General features: G+C 31.9%; 1 protein-coding gene across 7 annotated transcripts in view; it reads right to left on the reverse strand.

The window, feature by feature from the left end:
- LOC149079165 (RIMS-binding protein 2-like) overlaps window positions 1–16,474 on the reverse strand; it is a 215,799-nt gene that overhangs the window by 9,586 nt on the left and 189,739 nt on the right. For 3 of the 7 annotated variants that reach the window (XM_089240066.1, XM_089240063.1, XM_089240067.1), the window contains 12 exons: window positions 15,963–16,150; window positions 15,616–15,697; window positions 14,966–15,127; window positions 13,876–14,010; window positions 12,279–12,455; window positions 10,951–11,099; window positions 8,090–8,314; window positions 5,967–6,056; window positions 5,133–5,742; window positions 3,253–3,638; window positions 2,927–3,086; window positions 2,093–2,190 (listed from right to left, as the gene is read on the reverse strand). In XM_089240066.1, coding sequence (XP_089096192.1) covers window positions 2,093–2,190; window positions 2,927–3,086; window positions 3,253–3,638; window positions 5,133–5,742; window positions 5,967–6,056; window positions 8,090–8,314; window positions 10,951–11,099; window positions 12,279–12,455; window positions 13,876–14,010; window positions 14,966–15,127; window positions 15,616–15,697; window positions 15,963–16,150 — 2,462 coding nt within the window. The remainder of the gene's footprint in view (window positions 1–2,092; window positions 2,191–2,926; window positions 3,087–3,252; window positions 3,639–5,132; window positions 5,743–5,966; window positions 6,057–8,089; window positions 8,315–10,950; window positions 11,100–12,278; window positions 12,456–13,875; window positions 14,011–14,965; window positions 15,128–15,615; window positions 15,698–15,962; window positions 16,151–16,474) is intronic. The other 4 variants (XM_089240064.1, XM_089240065.1, XM_089240069.1 and 1 more) reach the window with 4 other exon arrangements.

The raw sequence follows: 16,474 nt of genomic DNA on the forward strand, positions 1-16,474 counted from the left end.
ACTTTACACAACTTTTATAATGATATTCATATATAAACATTCACTTAATATAAATAAAAAAATAAGATTATGAAAAATTCATGCTTGAGCTGTTAAAAATAAAACAGAAATAAACAATATTGATAAAAGTATTTGTGCTTCATAATTTAGTTCTTTACATGCAATGTCATCAAATTCACAATTTTTTTGGGAAATAACTATCTTGTTAATTAAAAAAAAAAACATGCAACAGCTATTCTTATGCACATTGACTTCATAATGAATAAAGAATATACAGGAAACTAAGTCAAAAGAAGATAGAGGTAGGTGCCTTATAATTAAAACCAGTGAAAAACTGTGATTGTTTTATTGTTTGACAATTTTATCAAAGCAAAGTGTATTTCGAGAAACACTGATGTATTTGTAATAAGATAAATAAAGCTGTGACAAATATTAAAAACCAATTAAGATAATTTGAAAGTGAACAAAACTATTGTTCTCAACATTCCTGAGGAAAAAAGAAATTTTTCATGCTATATACTTAGAGCACTCACTATATTGCAACCACCTTTTCACACGACAATGGTTCATTGCTCAGGTCATGTGCTATAACTGTAGGCAATCCTGGGAGCATGAATATGGAAAACATATACAAATATATAAAGGCCACAACAGGCAAAATGCCCAAAGAAGGGGCTGAAAAGAAATGCCCTTAAAAAATATGGATGTCAATTATATCTAAACTGCAGGAAGGTAATACATATTTATTCTAATTCTAAAAAGGCATGATTAGAGGTACCCGAGCATCTTGTATATCAATAGCCTAATCAGCAACCATCAGAAATGTCATTGTTATTCCCAAGTCAGTCCCAAAGTCATGGCAGTAATATTTAACTCAATTATGGCATAATGTATCAAGGTCATCCCAAGTGCCAGGAATGGACCAACCAACGGTTAGAGATAGGTGGTAGCAATTTAATGAAAACTCTGAGTAGGTACGAATCACTTTTTTTTTACAGCGAGGTCAATAAATTATTTTCAAAACATGCAGAAAAAGACAAAAAAAAAAAGTGCAAACACTGATGTACCATAATGTTATTCAAATTAATTACATGAACATGATGAATTACCAAGTGCAGAATGGTGAGTAGATGAATGTGTGCATAATACTGAAAGATAGTCATGATAATAAATTCCCTATAAATTGAATTGAAAAATTCATTTTATGAATAAAACTCACCTGCTGTGGTAAAAATATTTAGGGATAACCTCCACTCACAATGAAATTTGCAAGACAGAAACAAAAAATTTGGAAATCACACAAGCAATGTTAATTATCTTGTATCCATTAACAGTTGCATTTAACACATCAAAACAATGTACCAAACTTGGTGAATATAATTAGGACACTCAAGGATGTGGAAACAAGTAGGTAAGCATAAATCAAATAAAAACCCACTTAAATAATGAAAAATAAATGAAACACACAATATATACTTGCTGTTATCATACCTGAAACCTTTCAGTGAAAGAAAAACTACAAAAGAAAACTAATTCTTTGCTGAGGAAAATTTATTAATTTTAAACTTAACAGCTTCTTGATGTGCGCAACTAAAATAATTAATAATTATTCATTGCTACCTAAAGAAATTGCATTACAAAGCTATTTATTCCTTAGAAAGTCTGATGAATGCTCTCACTTTGTTTTCGTCAGTCTTAATCAAATTATTTTAATGTTGATATTTGCATGTTGTGGTACCTGGAATGTTAGAATTCTTTCTCCCTAACAGCTGATTCTTCTGAACTCAATAACAGTGCAGGTAGAATGCAGTAAATTGGAGTTCTACCTCATTTTCTAACTTTCTGGAAATTATGTATTTTGAAACCATGTTTGTTTTCCTCTAAACTTTGAATACAGTTCATAATTTAACATAGAAATCTCATTACTCAGATAAAAAAAAACACGGCTAAGACTTTTTATTTTTTAATTTTGAAAAATTTTACTACTATTAGTGCTTAAAACATGGGTATCAGGATTTGGAGCTCAAACTTTTTCTTTCTTTCAAATCTGGCAAAACTATTAATTGATATTTCATGAATCTGTAGCACATACCTCAGCATCTACATTCGGAGAAAGCTCCTGGGGATCATAATCGTATAATGCAACCAACTTCCTCACCGGAAGAGTAGACCATGGATCATTAGGGTCCCCTGAAGAACAAAAAAATATATATGTGAAAAAATTTAACAAAATTATTGAAGAATGCTACCAGATATTTTTATCTTATTTAAAAGAATATCTGTTGATTAAGCTGCAAAAAATTTACTTTTTCACACAATTTTACTGATTGAGTACTGAAAAGATTTAGAAAAGTTTTTTTTTGAACAACTGATAGAACAATATCAAAAATAAAACAAAGAAAAAAAAAAGGTCTCAGAAATTATTACATTTATTATACCAAGATGTATGAGAGATGATTTAAGTTATTTGACTTGATCGAAAGATTTTGAGATCAAAGAAGTGAATTAATGAAAGATATCCAAATAGTACAACTATAATAATACTTAAATCAGGAACAAAATAGATGTTCTAAAGGTAAAAATATTCAGGAGATTAAGAATTTTGTATTTTTGTTTGTCAAAAAGCTTGAGATGGAGCTGGGGAAGTGAATTAATACAGTGGGAACCTATTAATAAAGGACACGGTTGGAACAGAAAATTTTGTCCATTACCAGGTAGTAAATATGTTAAAGCCTGTTTCTTTTTTTTTTTTAAATGTCTGTTGGCAGAGGATGTCCACTAATGGGGAGTATTTGTTATTGGAGGTTCCACTGTAACACAAAGTTGATTTATTTTTCAAATGAATTATTACTGAACAGCAGCCAATGAAAAACCAATGGAATTTCATTCTACTCTAAGAAAAAATGAATATCGATCAAAACCTTACCAGAATGGTGATGTCGAGAAGATACACCTTCATTCATCATATGCTTTCGTGCCTCTTCATCATCCATTTGGATCTCAGACACCATGTTACAAGGTACATAACCCACCCTTCCATTGAGCTCACCTCTATAAAAACCATCTGGATCTTTTTCTCCATACACCTGAAACAAATTATTATGCATCCATAACATGGTATGAATAATGAAAAGGGTGATGCTAAAGTAAACACAAAAAAATCTATGTTTGAGGCTATTATTATTTTGTTATCGATTATTCAATGCTGATGAAGTGCACATTTTTTTACATCTATTTCTATAACTGCCTCACCTTAATAATCTGACCTTCTTGAAAATTAAGCTCATCTTCTGCAGCATCAGGATTCGGGGACATGGTATGAGGATCATAATCATACAAGGCCACAAACAGTCTAGATCGTTCTCCCGCACCACGGCTTCTTGGGCTTCCACGTCTCCTGTAGCCATTACCATAATAGTCATCCCTGGATGTTCTTGCATGCCCTCTGTGTCCATAATAACTGCTTTCTTGATCTCTGTAATGCCGATTGCCAGTTGGGGATGCAGGACGAGGTCGGTTTCGATCATTATAATACTGTGAATTATTTGGACTACGATGAGGATCTGAGTAATAATTTCTACGACCTCCTCTCAAATAATCTTCTTCCGAATTGACAACTTCACTATCTCTGGTGATTTCTAAATATAAGTAACCGAAACAATTAGAATCCAAAAGACATAGTGAATCAATGAAACTATACATGAGCAGCATTTTTACTTTCAAACTAACCTCTAAGGTCAGCAGCTGGGTAAAATTAATGTTATCATAGACTGTCATGGACAAGAATGAATAAGGGTGATACATGCAAATGTTAGATTTTTCTCTGCTCATTATGATCAAATTTGACTACATAACAATAAAAAATAGTTTACCAATCACAAGTTCATGTGAGCTTCTTACTAGTATTTACAGTAATACGTAACCAATTAGACAACATTCAAAATTTGCAGAAGCACTGAGATGAAGGGAAAATAAAAAAGTAATTTGTTTTCTTTAATTGATGTTGTAACATGATAGCATAAAATATGCATGATATTTAATACAGTATTTCACCTAGGATAGTTACTGCCATTACTTTTTAAAATAATTTCGGTGGATATCACTCCAACCAACTTCGGCATGATACTTAAATACAATTCAAGTATAAATTACGTACAAATGCATGAAAAAAGTCCATATTATCAATACTTCTACACCACACATGCAACTTGTTACCATTCTTCTGGATAATTTCCAATGAATTGATGCATGCCGGAAAGTATTGTGTACATCTCTTTTATCCATAACATATTGATGATGGTTGTGACAAATGTATTAAGTGATTGAAATGCTATCATGCATCTTCGAAATCACAAAATGAATTTTTTTGTCATGTCCACTGCTACTCTCAGCAGAAAGACTTTTATAAACGAGAAACCTACTAACATTCATACGCCAAAGTTTGAAAACCAATTTCAGCAAACTACCTGTGTGTCAACTGCTAGGATCAACTCAGTCATAATACTGCTGCCTACGACCTGATTACTTTTGTTTTATTATTAAGTAAACCTAGCATCATGGAGATAATAATAGAAAAGCAAAAGAAAAAAAAAAAAATCCACAAAACCTCATTTTAGTATAAAACACAAGTTGGAATGTAGCAGGCATCTTCAGCCTACTGTTTGCAAGCATAGCTATGTCCCTAGAAACACTTAAGAAAATGATCATGCTTAAGAAGGATTTCATGCTTGCAAGGTATTGTTTGACTCCCTAATTGAATATCCATAAAAGTTGTATTCAAGAGTAAGCATTATACTGATTTGTCAGATTTTCCATGTCAGAGTTGGGTGCACTTCATGATTTGATAGAGTACACTATACTGTAGACTCAAGAATGGTTCAACTTTAGAAGCATAACAATGTAATAGCATTTCTGTGTTTAGATGTTTGTGTTAATTTTATTACTCACAAGAATTATTTTTTATCTCAGAAATGCAACTGCAAAAAATCAGTAAAGCCCAATTTTCCATTCATACAATGCATTACATTGGCTTTGCTTATTCTTCAAGTCAATTATCCGTCTATTAAATTACTGATCACTCATATTTATGGTAGTGAATGCTGGTACACATTCATTCAAATATGTATACTAACCTATAGAAGGAATAATGTGCTGAGACTGAGGATATATCTCCTTATCACTGAGATTTTCTTCAGGTTCAATGATGACTTGACCAGCAGAGTTTCTCCTTTCAATGCCCAGATTATTGAGCCTCCTATTGGAAATCACAGAACTTTCACCATGTCTGCCTGCATATGCTCTGTCCTTGTGCATGCTTGTCGGGGACATCCTACCATGCATCCTATCAGGAGAACGGTGATCTGAGAAGTGTTTTGTTGTGCGTGCGTCCAAGTCCCTTCTATCCTGAGGTTGATAATGGTCCCTCCTATCATAGTATTGACTATCATGCCAATCACTTCTAGCATCATCCCGCCTGTCTATCCTATGGTCATCACGCCTAATATCCCTCTCGTTCCTTCTCATATCATCCCGTCTAGTATCATGTCTATAATCATTATGATGATCACTTCTAATATCCCTGCGATCTGTCCTAATGTCATCATGCCTATCTCTTTTACGATCACTATAAACATCGTCCATATAGGCATCTCTTCTTTCACGTTCTTTTCTTCGTTCTTGTTCACGTATTGATGACGAGACATCTTTAGAGTGATGGTGGTGACGCTGGCTCCTGTCCCCTCTCTAAAAAAATTAGATTACATTCAGTCAAATTTGAGATGAGTTTTGAAATAAAAATAATTTTATTTTAGTGCCATAATTAAACTTTAATTTTTAAAAACAATAAATTAGCTCATGAACTCCCAGTTCACCAACACAAGTAAATCATCATACTCATCCCACAGCAATTAAAAAAATTATTCATTCAATCATAATATTGTAAATAAAACAAGTCACTTGAGTATTACCTCCCGCATGCCATCATCTTCTGGTTCTTCTGCAATATCAGACAACTCAGAACGAATACCATCCTCTAGAAGTTCTTCAACACGACTTCCCTGGATATACATAAAAAAATACAGTAAGTATGGGTATACTGAATGAAGTCAAGAAGCAACTCAACTTCACTTTAACTCAGATGCAAATTAAAACACCAAGAGAACGGATGATGCCATTTCCAGCAGATGCGGTGCAAATCAGTGCTTGGATAGATGCAAACACAGATCAAAATGGGGAGCCATGACACAGAGATGAAAAACAAAATCAAAAGGCAATAATAACAAAAAAAAAAAAAAAATGGGATAGTTTAAAAGGGAAATAAAACTATTCTAATGATCACATAAAAGTAATACGGTCAAGAGAGAAGATATTGAAGAACTGCTCATGCTCTTTGCAGATACATGTTCTGCAAACACATATATTTCATTTATGAATTTCACTGACAAAACAATACTACATGCAAACTATTAAATAAAGAAATCATGTAAATTATCTAATATTTGGCACATATATAATGCAATGTATTACAGTGGGTCCTGCTTATAACGTTTTTAAAAAAATCTTGTAAGCGGGAAAAAAGTGACTTAAACAGGAAATCTGAAGTATTTGCAAGAATTGGGACCACAAAAATGAATAGTACAAAGCAAAAAATGTTCTAAGTGATGTAAGTAAGAATTAAACAGGACCCACTGTATAATCTAGTCAAAATGAATCATTTTGTCAAAATGAGCCATTTTATTTATACTCGGCATTTATTTTGCAAAGCAGTGAATTGAATTTTTGCTTTTTTCAAAGGAAAAAGATGAAATGTTCTTCAATACAGCCCTTTGTCTACACATAAGGTGGTAGAATAATCATTCACAATAGGAATATTTCAAGGGGTTAGAGACATCACATAGGATCTGGGAAAGTGAAAAAAAAAAGACATTTATAAAATGAAAGGAAGAATCCAGATGAAATCATATACATCAACAAACATTAGGATAGAATAAATGAGACTGGGTTTTAATAAAGCCATTCCATACAGCAGAGGTTAGTGAAGCTGACTCTCATGAGCTGCAGCAATGCCTTTGTTCACTATCAAGACCAGAAGAAGTTACTTGTTTATTGGAGCATTTTACAGTTGAACACAAAAAAAAACTGGAAACGTATTTGTGAAATCAGGAACTTTATGAAGTTCTGAAGCAACACAGGATCATAAAAAAAATTGAAATGCAATATCTGTTGTTGTATTAAACAATAATCTGGTTTAATTTATTTTGGGTACCAAGCAAAATCTTCAGATTGTTATTTATATTGCTGTTATTTTCCATTCACACTCAATGAAACTTTGAAAAGGGGTCTATGCAATGGTTATTCAAAAAATTTTTAAAAACAGTATCTCTGCAGTCTTTCTTGTTATAACAAAAGTTAAGCAAAAGAAAACTATCGTTAAGTTTTGTCTAATGAAAAATTTGCAATTATGGTGTTCAGGATGAACTGAAACCTCTACTGATCATATAAGTAATAACAAATCTAACATCTAACAAAGAGTAAATACTTTTCTCCTGACGGAATATAGATTAACTGAACAGTAGCTAAAAACTTTTTTTTCTAAATTTAAAAGCTTTCAATTGAATGATGAAACAATTTGAGAAATAAGAAACAGATAAAAGCTCAAGAGAAATTCTGCCTGAAGCTCCAGGTTTTTCACCTGTATCAATTTTCACATTTTACCTACAAAAGATTACTATTGAATCAACGCAATTTTTGTTAAACTACTGAATAATTTCTTTTTTTTCCCCTTTGTGATAAGACTAGAATATGCTTGGAAAATAAATGTAAAATTCATGTTTGATGCAAAGCTACCGTATAAAAACTCAATATGTGGAAAATCAACAAAAAGTGAGTCCTTTTATTCTTTTTACTGCTCTGGTTATCAACTGGATTTGCACAAATGTGAATAAATAAGTAAAAAAATATTTTTGTTCATCTTATGGTTGAAAGCATGAGAGTCAGCGGAAAACAATTGGGGGGAAGTTATAATTAAGAGGCAGAGCGAGCAGCAAACATCCACCACCACCAAGACCTTCTTTCCAGAATCAATCACTACCTGTTGCTGGTCATAATTTGGATTTTCCGCAGGATTAAATGCCTCAGACCTACGAGTCACATGCTTCAGAAGTTCAGCCAGTTCTGTGTCAGACTCAGAGTCTGTACTACCCGTGGATTTCTTCCGTTCTCTTGGTAGTAGCTGTTGTTGTGGCTGTTCTCTGATATCCCTTTCCCCTTCATCATTCGTTACACTAGGTGGTGTGTTGATTACATCTGACTGGAGCTTCAAATGTCAACAAAACCACACACTAAGCATTTTTTTTATCAAAGCCATGAGATGATGATGATGATGAGAAAAATAGTAAATAAATAGATATATTTTTTAAACAAATCAAGTGGAAGACAATGAACACCAAGGAGATGAAATAAAAACTTAAAAACAAGATAAAAGTTTGACGAAACATTAAAAAATACACAGGTTAACATACATATATTTAAAAAAAAAATAAACTATACATTAAATTTCTTAAGAAGATGCAGGAGAGGAGTGAAGGGGTGCAGTTAGCATTGTATGTTTGGGCACTCGATGCATAAAATATTTGTTAATATTTACCTTTGATTGCCATGTAAGTAACCAAAATTTTTTTTTTTCATTGCATTATTCTCCACAAAGAAAAAATCAATTTCATAACCAATATATTATTTGCATCAATATATGTTTTACCCATTTTACATGGAAAATCTTCCCTTGTTCTAGAATGCTACAGGCATGAAAACAGCACAATGTAGCCAACATATAAAAATACCAGTTCCTAATTCCTACATTTGTAGGAACTGGCTATGAGCTGCAATAGAATAGCACCAATCTTTACATCCTTTCTATTGACATTGACAGACTGGAAACCCGATGCTTCACATCTTCAACAGGAACTTTGTATTGACAATGTTAACTGAGTTTTATTATTTAATTTTCAATCATTCTGATTAAGATTCATTAGTTTGAGCACTAAGACAATATAGTGCAGTTTACAGTTTACTCCTTCACCATACTTTGATAAGTTTGAGAATTTATTGATGCAAATGATTGAATGCAAAAAATAAAATGGCTTTTACATAGCAGAAATGTTATAAAAACTTCCCTATATTTCAACCAGGGTTGGCAGGTTTTTTGACGGTTTAAACTGTCACATCAAAAACATTTGTCAAAAACCTCAAATATTGCTTTTCGATATAAAAATTTCCATTGGAAATGTACACGTTAATTGCATGTAATGTTTAAAGTGACTATGTTATACAAAGAATAAATATTTAATATTATTCTAAAATAATTTTCTACTCCACAGAATTATTTTGGACAAAAAATATATATAAATGATTCTTTTTTCTTATAAAATATACAATTTGAATAAAGCATAGCATAAACACTGAAGTGAAAACTATGGAATGATTTGACATTCTCTGATTCAAGATGATTTGTGACCTTCCAAAATTTCTTCAACTGCTTATATATATGTGCTTTGATATAAACCATCTGCTGTACTCTTTTTACAACAGATAAGTGTTTAAAAAAGTTTATTACATCATATATGTAATGTTCATTTCTGTTATTATTAAATAATCTAAATAATCACTGAGATACTCTTATTGTGCATAACAGTGAAATATATCTAGTGATCAAAATACTAAATTGTAGAACTAAAATGTCATTTAATTTGGCAATGCTAGCTTGTATATGAAGCTTAAGCAACTCCTGTAACTCATCCTTAGTCAAACTTAGTTATTCTTACTTCTGCACTATGATATGGCATATTTACTAGCATTTAGCCGTATTTAATTTTAAATGTGCAAAACAAATGCTTTGGGTATATCAAGTCCTGTCGGCTATGCTTTGGTTGAAAATACTCTTTAAAACTCTGTGAATTTATACACCCTGAGCTCTAAGAAATTTTTAGATGAAAATAAATGAGTTTAATTATTGTATCAACAGATTCTGTGTGAGAATTTTTACATGAAATAAAATTTTGGGTAGATCAGAAAATTTAAAATATCAAAATAGATTCCCAGTAATTACAATTCCAAATGTAAAACCCTTTAATCTACATAAAAGTAAGTGTTTTTTATTTAGCATATCTATCAGGTTAAAAAAAACTATTTGGCAACATTGGCAATAAGTTTTTACTGTCTTAATACCGATTTATAGTTTCTGAAGTTTAAAACCAAACTTTGTGATGCCCCTATCACACATATTTTCAATAAGCAGCTCTATTCCACTTAGCAAATTGAACACAGGTAATCAGTAGCTTAAATAAAATGAACCACAAAATTATATTTTATATGTTCTAGACTCTTATGTTGAAAAATTCAAAATTGCAAATTAGAATTAATATCGTTTTAATTATTGCAATAAATTAATGTTTAAAAATAAAACATTGTAATATACAAAAAAGTAAGTTTTTCATCATGTTATATACCTATTGTGTTCAAAACATTATCAAAAAGCATTCATTTAGGTTTTTGAGAGTTTTTGACAGTTTAAACCTATTTTTGATGCTTGTCATGTCTTGACGTCAAAAACCCAACCCTGATTTCAACTACACTTTGGACTTAGCTAAAAGCAGAGAACCACTTTATGACATGAAAAAACTCCCCTGTGGATTTTCTCACACTCCCCCATAGCATTTGACAAAATGCTCTTAAAATTTTTTTATACACAGTTAAGTTCATTAAAATTGCATTGAGTTTATTTTCAATGCCCCAAACAGTTGAATTTTATATTTCAATATGAAATTGTGGTTCTGAAAATGAAATTTGTAAAGAGTCATTCAATTTCTTATTCCTGAAAAAATTGAGATTAATCAACCAAACAAGCATACAAATTTAAGCTATTCAATTAAGAGTGATATATTAACTTGATATTACCATGGTGGCTGCAACATTTTTGAGCAAATCAACTGGAATAACGCAAGGCATTGACTCAGAAGACAGATGATCCCCAGATTTTGTTCGAACGGTCAGCACTCTTTTCTTAAGAGGAGCTAGGTGATTCAAATCAAGTAATGCATGATCTCCTGGGGAAAAAAGTTATGCCTATATCAATGGTCAATCAAAACACAGTTCAGCATCAATACACATCATATTAATGCTAGAGACCACTTAAGGCTTGGGTAACTAAAGTGGAGGACTCTCGCACCGATTCAGAGAAGTATTAATTTTAGCTCTAAAACTATTTAAAAATATATAGGAACAGCTTGTGGCAAATAACAAAATTCTCTTTCCTCAGCAGCAGTACTATAGAACTGTAGGACCACAAATATAGGCACACAACATGTTTTTGCATGTACCACATCTGTTATAAATTCTGCAGAGGAATGTAAATGAGATGCATGTACGACTAGGTAATAGTGCTATGGAGCTATAAGCAACTACTGAAACAAATGCAACATTAGTTTCCTTGTTCAGGCATGGATATGCTTGTAATTGAATCCCCAACAATTTTTCTGGATAACAGATTATGTAGATCTCTTGGGGGAATATTTTTTATTTTTGTGAAAATCCTATGTAAGGATAATTGGCTATATAAAAATATTACTTGCTGCTCCCAATGCCCTTTTCATAGTGTCAGCATTGTTCCGGATAATGCCTCACAAGTCTTTCAAATGATCAGCTGATGAAGCAGCTTTCAGGTCATCACAGATTTATTCACAGAAAACAGCTATTTTACACATATTTACAAGCAGACAGAACGAGATCAACAAGTAAGAATCTTGCACTAAGCTTAAAGTCCAACAATACTGACTCGCCCTCTTTCTGTCCGTGCATCATTTTCATAGACTCGTTGAATCTTCGAGAGACAGTGTGTTTCCAGAGAATTATATTTCATAATACCAAGTTGGTGGCACCATTTCTCAAAGGTCAAAAGAGATTCTCTAGACAAATCTAGAAGCTTCGAGCATATCTTGACATTTCCAGTTTGGCAACAGGAGATTACTGTCCCGAGGGGTTCTTCAAAATTTTTGGAAAGACCTAATTTTCGTAACAATATACTCCATCTATGAAGACAACTTTATAACGATGCATTTCTTGAGTCGCTTCAATGTCGTTATATAGGTGTTTCACAACAATACATAATTGACTGAGACAAATAAAAGACATTCCTTTACTATCATGAGAAAACTAGAAAACAAAAAAATTCTTTATCAATTAGTAATAAGAGAATCATTCCACCAAAGTGGCTATATGACACCCACCAGTTGGACTGTTAATCTCTCCCACTTTTTTATCACCAGTATATACAACGTAGCCTGTGACTGGAGCGCCATTGGATGTTCCTTTTGTGTTAATAGTGACAGGTAGCCATGTGACAAGGAGAGTGCCATCCTGTGGACCTGGTTCTACTTGTACATCAACTGGAGGATCTGGAAGCCCTGTAGAGAACCAACTGAAGTTTAAAAAAAAAGAGTTTTGCAATGAGCTTATATCACAGTGGCGACAGAACATGGTCATGTTTGAATCGTACTGTATTGTCAAAATTACTAAGAGCATGCAACAAAAGATTAATAATCTTGGAATGGAAGAAAAAAAAAAGAACCTTATATATTCGAAACAATGATATTGTGTATCTTCATAGTGTGCAATATAAATTTTGTTACATCATGTGCACTCTAGGAATCGGAAAAAAAACCAATGGATTGCTAACTTTTGGGAAATATACTTCAATGCAATAAAAGCAAAAAAAATTGTTACTGATCAAGAATTGATATTTTTCTTTAAATAATAATTTGATCCAATAAAAATGAAATAATGGGTTGATATATATTTCCAAAATTATATTTGAATTTTTCAAAAAAAATCACGATACATATTTGCTAAATAAACTTTCTAAATCATTTACATCTGCATTCAAATTGAATTACTTTAAGAGAAAGTGATACGTGTTTACAGCAACAATATATCTAAGCATACAATTTAAAGTTTTAAGCCAGATTCTCAAACGAGAGATACAAGACATTGTGGGAATAAAATTGTGTTTAATAATAGGACTGTATCTGAATCGATCTGACCTGGCACTATAAGGTGCTGCCCCAAGTGCTATCTAGATCAAGTACGCATGCCCAGAGATATAACAAACATTCTAACTTCATTCTTGAGGGTGTCATGATCTGGAAAAAGTTTTAAAATCTATATTTTAAACATTCATTTATTTATGCGAAAACTGTGTTTGACTGATTAAGAGTGAATTTCCCATCTTATTGTATCATTAAATACAACATTGTGATCATTAGATCTTGGTGACTTGAATTAATGAAACTAATTAAGTGCAGCAATTTCCTTCATTCAATCGGCTGGAAGGCATAATTCCCAGATGTCAATTTTACTACTTTGAGGAAGAAAATGTCATCATATAATCTAAATAGTCATGTTTTGAAGATAATATGCAGCATTATATAATTCTGATGATTTTTCAACTTTTACATTCCCAGATTTTGTGCAGGAAAATGTAGTATTCAGATATAAAAGTTATAAATATACATATAGTATATCCAGTACATATATTTAGTTTTTTCCATTAATAAAACCGACTTTTGTTAAATGTGCAAAAATATTCCTTTGTTATAATGTTATGACCACCACATTACTAGAATTACTAGTCAGCAGAAAAATGAAAAATAATGTTTAGGTTATTGACATAGAAAGAGAAAAGAAAAGCACAGCATCTTTTTTGTATATCAATAAACACAAATTATACCTTCCAATGGAAGAAGCAGAGACAGTGCAAGCAGCAATAGCACAGTAAAAGATTTTTTTTAATTGTCATTTGCGAGAAAGAAATTAAAGGGTGCTTACAACCTTTCGGATGAGTTCGAAAATCTATTGTAGTAGTAAGCATTCCTAATTTCCTGGGATTTTTTTCGTGGTTGATAAAAAGGCGGGCCGGTCTAGCTCTTACCGAAACCTTATATGTTGTGCTAGGAGCAAGACCTGAAAACAAAAATGTCAAAACTATAATTAGTATAGCGGATCATATAAGTGAAGAACTTCAAGTAATTAAACCAAAGAGAAACAGAGGAAAAAAACTCAGTTATATGGAAAGACAATTTTATCATTAGAAGTTAACACATTGTTGACTGGCATTTTTTTTTCAGAGTTTATCTCATGTCACTGGCTATTATTTCAGAATTGGATGTGGAAGTAAAACAATGTAAATAAACTTTTTTATAATAGCTTAATATATAAATAATTTTTTTTAAATATTTCTTTTTGGTATGATAAGCGGTATAGCAATCACTTACGTGTAATGGTACACAACAGGTTTTACAAATATATCTTGTTTCACAGTGTTTTCCTTTTGAAGAGCATACTCTACACCAGCGGTTCTCAACCTTTTTTGACTCGTGGAGCCTTTTCAATACATAACTTTTATATCGGAGCCCTGTTTGACTCGAGGAGCTCTTTTTGTATATAATTTTTATGGTGGAACCCTGTAGGCCTCTTTTTTCATTTTATATATATCTATCAAATTTACTTATTTTATTTTCCTTAAGTCACCGCGGAGCCTAAGAAGTCCACACGGGGAGCCCCAAGGGCTCTGCGGAGCACCGGTTGAGAACCGCTGCTCTACACATTCTAGTTGGATTTTTTTTTTCTACCAGTGACTATTGTTTCTAAAACGTGGTCTCTTAGCTGTATGGAAAGTCTGTTGGGTGGATCATTGTAAGGAGCCATTGCAGAAATACTAGAGGTATGCTGAACAACAATTACACTCTATGCTTTCCAAGAATGCATTGACCGAACAAAGTTGACGCAAAACAAAGGGACAACATTTTGGCATAACAACACAAGTTCACTCGCGACCGGTCAACAATGTGTTAACTTCTTCACTTCCTGATTAACTAGTCATGGTGAAGATGTACATTAACTGATGATCAATTATTACCTGTAATAGTATGTCGAAAATACCCCGGTTTTAGTGTTTTTACCTCAACGCTATTGATTGCCACAACATGCTGAAAATTACTGTTACTTGGAAGCCAACTTATCACTGCAGAAGTAGAGGTAATATTGGAAGCCTTTACACAAACTGGAGCTAATGGAATGTCTGTTAATAAGAGAGAGAGAGAGAATAAAAGTTAAACATGAAAAATCTGATGATTATAAAAATCTTTTAAAAATTATTAGTTTTATCAAACATCTTCTAGCTATATTTTTGTAAACTAAATTATGAATTTTGTCTGAATAAAAAATTTGCTTTCATAGACTTATTCATCTAGCAAATAAATTAATTAATTAATCACAAATGAATAGGTTCCATGTTATATGCTAAAAAAATTAAATATAGTACTATGCAGAAAAGAAAGTATTGAAATACATGGTAAAATTACAGCTGACAATTCAGAAGTTATATTTAAATTAAGATTTAAAAAACTTATATTGATGTACTCTAAAAAATATGTTGGTTAAAAATTTAATCACACCATTATCTTTTTAGTGTTTTACACCCAAACTAAGTAATTTTCCCATTTCCGACACATTAATATTACTGATACCAGAGTAGAACAGTGCTTCAGTCTACTACTTATTACTGGCCTTTTCCAATGACGATAGTGCAAGCAGCATCACGTGAATGCCTTCCAGTGGGACTAACAGATCTCACACTAATTCGATGAGGCTAAAAAAAACATTAAACATATTACAGATCTTGAAGAAAATGTATATATGTATATTTGCAATATAATAATGTACAAATATTAAATTTTTTACTTAAATATTAACAAAAGTTGAAAAAATTAATGTTTGCATTTGTATGAATTAAAAACATTTATATTGAGTTGTGTCTTAAAAATGATACACGTGACAGCTCACAGAATGGACATAAAAGTTTTAATGCAGCACATAAATAAAATTTTTACAAATATTTAATATTCTATATTCACCTGACAAGAATCCACACCTTCAACCAAAGCTCGTGTTTTCTCTGAGGCTCTTATGGTTGTTTTGGGTATCCCATCTACATAGACATGGTATGCCTCTACAGCCCCTCGAGGAGCATCAGGAGGCATCCAACCAATTAGGATGCTTTTATTGAGCTGTCGTTCGAGTATCAATCTCTGTGGAGGAGGTACTGTGAGATAAAGAAAAACATTTGAATACTCTTTTATAACAAATCTTTAGTTATTTTAGAATGAAGAAAATTTTAAAACTATATTCGAATATTTATATTAACGACATCAAAAATATTTTAAAAATGACATTCATTATTGGCTTATACACACACCATTAATGTTTTTTATAAACTAAATTATATTCACAATACTATTATCCCTGCACTTTCTGAAAAATATCAAAAATGTATAAAATCACACTAAAAGTATTCAGATAATGAAATATTTCTGTTAAAAATAGTTCATTATCTGCACATGTAAAACTGATCTGCATTAAATTTGAT

Source organism: Pholcus phalangioides, unplaced genomic scaffold (genome assembly GCF_987345545.1).
Source record: "Pholcus phalangioides strain wild (caught in Gottingen) unplaced genomic scaffold, Ppha-v1.0 ptg000012l_1, whole genome shotgun sequence".
Classification (NCBI taxonomy): domain Eukaryota; kingdom Metazoa; phylum Arthropoda; class Arachnida; order Araneae; family Pholcidae; genus Pholcus; species Pholcus phalangioides.